The 6,815-nt window shown below is 34.6% G+C and overlaps 1 protein-coding gene across 1 annotated transcript; it reads left to right on the forward strand.

The window, feature by feature from the left end:
* Nucleotides 1-1,315: 1,315 nt before the first annotated feature.
* On the forward strand, nucleotides 1,316-6,455 carry LOC120626346. Its single transcript, XM_039893842.1, has 4 exons — nucleotides 1,316-1,476; nucleotides 2,906-2,966; nucleotides 5,725-5,787; nucleotides 6,296-6,455. Exons 1-4 carry the CDS (start codon nucleotides 1,403-1,405, stop codon nucleotides 6,410-6,412), a joined length of 315 nt encoding a protein of 104 aa, XP_039749776.1. The 5' UTR covers nucleotides 1,316-1,402; the 3' UTR covers nucleotides 6,413-6,455.
* Nucleotides 6,456-6,815: the final 360 nt, after the last annotated feature.

Genomic DNA, 6,815 nt, shown 5'->3' on the forward strand with positions numbered 1-6,815 from the left:
AATTCTGCCAACTGAGAGCTATCTTAGCGTGGGCTGCAAAAACCGCCACAGTTAGGCTGAGATAACGTATAATGGGATTATTTCTCTTAAACAGTTTTTAAAAAAAGTTCACCAATCAGAACTGAGCTAGCGTGTAGCTTAACTCCTTCTCATTGTGGTATGAGACCCATGGCCGATAATGGGTCGATATGTTTGTGATGATGTTAATTCTTATCAAAATAAATACTTTTAACACTTCTGGTATTAATATATATTATATATTTTTTTTAAGATAAACTTTGCCCTTTATAGTAAGTATTTAATACAAATAGTTTAAAAGCTATCAACGACGATCTTTAGCTAAAAAGTCTTGGAATCATATGCCCGTACCCTGCCCATTTCTTACTCAGACAAAACACTATAATACTAAGAGTTTGTAGAAAGTCCTTTAAAATCCAATCCCCTAAGGATATATGTATATAAAATTTGGCGTTTATAATCTTGGTTTTGGGAAATTTACTACTTAAATACGAAAACATTGCTTCTAAAAATAGGCATTCTAGTTTATTTTATTATATTCTAGTTCAGAGCTCTGGTAGATCTGTTGTTATGTGAATATGATAGGGAATCTTTTGAAGACTAAGTTTACAAGCGGCACAAGACTTGGGTGGAAATACCTACAAAAAACTTACTTCCAGCTTTGGACTTCAATGAGTTGAAACTATTAAAATATTATTACCGGAATAGTATCTACAATTAGAATAATGTAATGAGTACTGATATATTATTCAAATCGTGACCAAAACAGGAATGAGGAAATCCGATAATAGTTCAATGAGTCGCGAAGCTTAAGTGGCAAATCGTGTGCCACATAGCTCGGAGAACCGATGGACCTCGGGGTCTTTAGGCCCTGGAATAGAGACTTCGCATCGGTTAACGCAACGTTGGCAGACCACCGGCGAGGTGGACAGATGACACTAAACAAGTGGCTGGGAGCCGCTGGACCCAAGCGGTACAAGACTATAAGAGAGGTAGTGGAACTCCCTATAAAAGATCAACAGTTCAACAGTGGAGTGGAGCGACGTTGGTTGACATGATGATGATGATGATGATGATGATGATGATGATGATGATGATATAATATTTGTAATTGTGGGTAGCTAAAAAAAATTATGCAAAATTTTGTAGTGATTGAAGACTTGGAAACAAAGTGCCCTTTGTTTGCAAGTGTATATACGGCCGTTTACCTCGAAAGAAGCATGTCATTCTGTATATATACGTTACATCACTTATCACTGTAGATAGTAAGTTCAACTGAGTAGTCATCCCACATATGGCATAAATCACAACTTTATTTCGATATTCCGTATGGTTGCAGACGCTAGTCTCCGACTTTAAGGAAATATTGAATCATTTATTTATAATGACCTCGTTAACAGTATTTTATTTATTTATTTGTATCGTACTGACGTGTTGTGCCCTACCAGTTCAAAAGAGGTGAGAAAATAGAAATTAAGATGCTACCAATATTGTATTAATTTAAAATTCTTTGAGACGTGTATAACTATAGTATATAAATTTGCTTTCTCCTGAGGAGTGCTCCTGTTACCAGCAATGTGATTTTAATAGGCTGAGTTTGGTCGAACGTTTAAAGTTTTACCTGCCACATAAGCGGTTCTAGTAACATAAATAATTCTTTTGTTTTACAAAATAATTAAGATAATATAAAAGAATTAACATAAATAATTCTTTTGCGAAACAAATAGTAATTTAACAAATAATGAGTTAATAGCTATACTAAACGAATCCAAAAGTGATATGTTGACAAGACGTAAACGACACACCTTGCTTGTCTCAATATGAAAATATCTTCAATTTGCCCCATTTAATAATATAATAATAAAGGTTTATTTAACACTTATGTATTTGCAATTATGCATATGCATTCTATTAATGTATTTTATTGAAAAATACATTAAATGTTTTATATGTTTCTAACAAGAACTAATATCCTATTTTAGTACGCCTTCAAAACTTAGTCTTACTTTACCTATGGCCTATCAAAAAGAGCCCTCCTCTAGGCCCTCTTACGGCCAGTGTGTAAAAAGTTCCAGCTCGCCTAGAGAGGGCTATCTAGCTGGCAAACCAATTTAAAAAACACAGTTCAGTGTTTAGAATTTCATGCTAATTATCTTTCACTCAAACCCAGAGGTTCATTCGTAGGGAATTTAGCGGTATAATTTCCATATCATGCCAATGTTATAACATAACTAGTTGATATTTTAAATAAACATTCTGGTAAAAGCAAGAGTAAACCCCTTCTCGAGCTACGAGTATATGGGTCCTCTAATTTTCGGAGCTATGTGCGTTTTTAATTTTTTGCGCAATAACAATATCACTTGCTTTAGCGGAAAGGAAAAGATCGTGAGGAAGCAAGCATGCCTCAGAGTTATCGATACTGTTCTCAAAGGCGCGTAAAGTTTACCATTCCGCACTTGGCAAATGTGTTGGACTATGACCTAAAACATTCTGTGAGCAGGTAATCATCATATCAACCCATTACCGGCCCAATACAGGGCACGGGTCTCCTCCTACAGTGAGAAGGGGTTAAGGCCGTAGTCCACCACGTTGGCCCAGTACTCTGAGGCATGAAGGTTTCCTCACGATGTTTTTGTTCACCGTTGAAGCAAGTTACATTTTAATTACTTAAAACGCACATAGCTTACATAAGTTAGAGGTGCGTGCTGGGATTCAAACTCGGCCCCCCGAAAGTGAAGTCGAGCTCCTACCCACTGAGCTATCACCAGTAATAGCTTGATAATATTCCATCAGCAGAAGAATTTCCTTCTTGACCAGTATCTTACCATACATGTACTTTAGTTGCAATATGGAAGATCAAATTAATTGGATTGTATTTTATTTGCAGTATAGAACCACTTCAAAACGTGGAAGTCGAAGAGGTACAGCGTCGTATTCTTGAGGAAATTGTAAGTTTAATTTATTTATCAGTTTAAAGTATGAGACGCCTTGTTTATCTTGTTCATATGTTCGACAAGAATCACGAGGTGGGTTCAATTCCCGGGCCGGAACAAGTAAAGTTGTTTGTAATTTCAGTCCAAACTCTCGGAAAGCACGTTAATTCTTTGGTATCGGTCATTATCACAAGCATGGCTTAATATTGGTTATATGCTGTCATTAAAGCTGAGTTGTGAAACTAAGCATCGCTTTTCCTTTGAATCCCTCTCTCACTTGAGAGAGGAAGCCTGAATCCAGCAGTATGGCATGAATAAAGTGATGATAAAATATGTAATATTTACACTCGAGATTTCATATTAGTGAAAGTTGTGTTTGTATTATGTTCTTCGTTTTAAAGAATTGATATTTAAATATAGTGTTGTGTACGGACGAAGTTCCGGGACAACTTATTTATTAAATTTAGTATTTTAAGCACGAGGGACACTGATTCTCTTGGCGGCACCGCATTTTCGCTGGTGACTAGCTACGGCTGAAGCAGTGGCGTGCATAGCCCTTGGACCCAGGGTATGCACAAGGTGTTCAGCACAAACATAAAGTAAAATTTATATTTTAGATATGTCGGTTTATATTCAAATTACTTTACGAAAGTTATATTTTTGATTGATTTAATACTATCGTCTATCTACTGCTAATTGAATAAAAGTACATACCCTGATTTACGTCACAAAATTATGACACACCATTCGGCAGCATTTTCTAAGCACACTGAAGATGATAATATTTTTTTCCAACATGTTTTTAGCGTCTTGATGAAAATTATTAATATCACAATATCCTTTATCATTTCAAACTTTACGTATATTGGACAATAAAACAAAAGGAAAGCAAAATAATCGATTGGTGTGTACAAAGCCGCTTAGTCAAGAATAGTTTTCGTAATATTTATTATTACACATACGTTTTACTTTATCACCTTTTTTTGTGGATATTTGTAACATTGGTACACACCTTCCTTTGCGAATGATTTCTAATTTTACGATAAAGGGATAGAAATTAAAGTTGTCTCTAAGTACTTTTTCCAGGCACACTGAACCCAAACAAATACCGCACGAATATGCTTTCATTATAAAATGAATGAATAAACTATAAAATAACGTTAACACATTAAACTATCACTACTCAAACTTTTATAAGTTGCTGAATTTATGCACTTTAACCGTTTATTTATCACCAACGCCATAGAGCATTGTTCGAAGGTAAACAATAATGGCGATTGAATATGCTAATGATAATATTGCAATCGAAATTAGTCAAAATATGTCTTTAATTTTTTTGTAAGTATGGGTACGAACGCTATTTTATTTTGATATGTCAACAATAAATAGAAACAATATTTATTGTTAACTTTCTCACTTTCCAATAATTCCTGGAATACTTTTCATAAAAAAATCAAACACGTAATTGATTATCCACTTCCGTAAGCAGTGCTTATAGACACCTATACATAGAGAATTTATGAATGAAACTGTTCACACAAGACCGATGCTAATCTTGTAAGTACAAGCGCACGATTATAACATTACACGACACACACTACTAACTTGCACGCACACATCTAGCAGAACGATTCTTGTTTTATTTGATATTTCTATGCAACAGTAGATGGCGTGATATGTCGAGTGATTCATAATAATTGATTTACCCTGCAATCGATAACATGAGATTTAAATGATAATATAGGTATTTTTACGTGTTTTAAAAGGTAAATGTTTAGCATTTACGGTTAAAAATTAAAATACGAAGTAGAAATTTTTATTTTATAAGCTATACCTACGCCTCGCGTGCGCTGGTTGCGCTGTCGCCTGTCTAGCGACACTTGACCTAGAAGTTTGGCCGCTCATTACTAGATGGCGCTTTCATATATTTTTTACTTAGTGTTTTTTTAATTACAAAACTTTAATGGTCCTATCTGAAGGTTCTTTAAGACCCTGAGGGTAGGGTATGCACTGCTTATTTGCATATATGCAATGCACGCCACTGGGCTGAAGCCTTTCTCCAGACCAGAACAGAGAGAAATCAGACAAAGTTGCGGGACAACTTATTAACTATTTTAGTATTTTTAGTACGCGGCATCGTACCGTGACACTATTTCACTCGGCGGCGCCGCTTTTTCGCTGGTGACTAGCTACGGCTGAAGCCTTTCGCCAGACCAGAACAGAGACAAATCAGAAATTATTAATTGTTGACGGCCGAGTGGCGCAGTGGGCAGCGACCCTGCCTTCTGATTCCAAGGCCGTGGGTTCGATTCCCACAACTGGAAAATGTTAGTGTGATGAACATGAATATTTTTCAGTGTTTGGATGTTTATCTGTATATTATAAGTATTTATATATATTATTCATAAAAATATTCAACAGTCTTCTTAGTACCCATAACACAAGCTACGCTTACTTTGGGGCTGGGTGGCGATGTGTGCATTGTCGTAGTATATTTATTTATTTATTATTATCATTTATATATATTTAATTGCTTCTACTGCTACTACTACCCCATACGTATAAGATGACATCGTTCACAACTGCATTAATTAGGTCGACAAAAATGTATACATCATTGTTTGTTTTTAATTTTTTCCTGTCATGTCGTTTACACGTCATACTCCAAGATTTACTGAACATTGAACTTCATGATCATTACCTTACGCAATGTGAGGGAGAGTTACAAAAAACAAACATGAATTGAATTGAATGTTCTTTTTATTTTTTTCAGTCGGACCATGCGAGAAATAAAAGGGATACCTATGAATACTCCTATAGCGCGACTAATAAAATGGTAATTCTTAATCATTTTAATATTCATTCATTCCTAGTAGATCCTATTTCTAAGAAGTTTTGAAATTCTTGTCTGTTTGTAGTTTTTCTACCATCGATTCGGAAGGCAGATATTAAAATTCTTCTAAGTTTTAGGCAACTGTTTGAAATAAATTTTAATATTAAATATCCCTTTAATCATTACATTCTAAACTTTTAAACAATATGCACTTTTTTATTTATTTGATACCTTGAATGCTGAATTAATATAATATAAAATAAAACTCTATGGTTGGATGAAATTAACCGACCGTCCGACACGTCCAACCGATTGATACAGCTAAAAAAAGTATCACTTTTGTAGCAACTGTTTAAAAATGAGATTTAACACATTGTTTAATTTTACTCATATTAGTAGGTCCAATATTACCTTCGCCATTTGTTTCTTCTTTTTTAATTTATTGCAACGGATACCTAACGGGTGTCTTCATTAGTTAGCATATTAATATAATATTTGATATATATTTCAGGAATCCACAGTAAGTTACAGTATGAAGAGGACGGAAGGTGAGACTGGGGGGACTTTTATAATGATTGGACCAGGACAAAATAACCAGAATTTTGTAAAAATAGTTTACGGTAGATGATAAATAATAGTTTTATGATCAGTTTCAATGTCATTATTTTATGTTTAAGACGCAAACCAGATTGTTGGAATTTGCCTTATAATAATTTTAATAAGTTATGAAATAAAGAATATTTGAATATTTGACTATAATCAATTATTATTTTGGGTCTCACTCTGGACATTTTCAGATTTTTTTCAGATTTTTGAACAATTTAACTTACAATTTAACTTATTATCGTTAAGTATATTTGTAAACGGGCATGTGGTGTACATAGAGTAATTAGGTATTTATTAAGGAGTAGAACTTCTTGTGACTGAACTCGTCAGGGAAGTACTACAATCGGCTTGTTTCTAGTCCGAGCTCGGGTAGGAGTCCACCGTAGCGCAGCGTGTGTTGGGGCTCGCAACTACCATTATTTCAA

The sequence above is a fragment of the Pararge aegeria genome, chromosome 9, assembly GCF_905163445.1.
Source record: "Pararge aegeria chromosome 9, ilParAegt1.1, whole genome shotgun sequence".
Taxonomy (NCBI): domain Eukaryota; kingdom Metazoa; phylum Arthropoda; class Insecta; order Lepidoptera; family Nymphalidae; genus Pararge; species Pararge aegeria.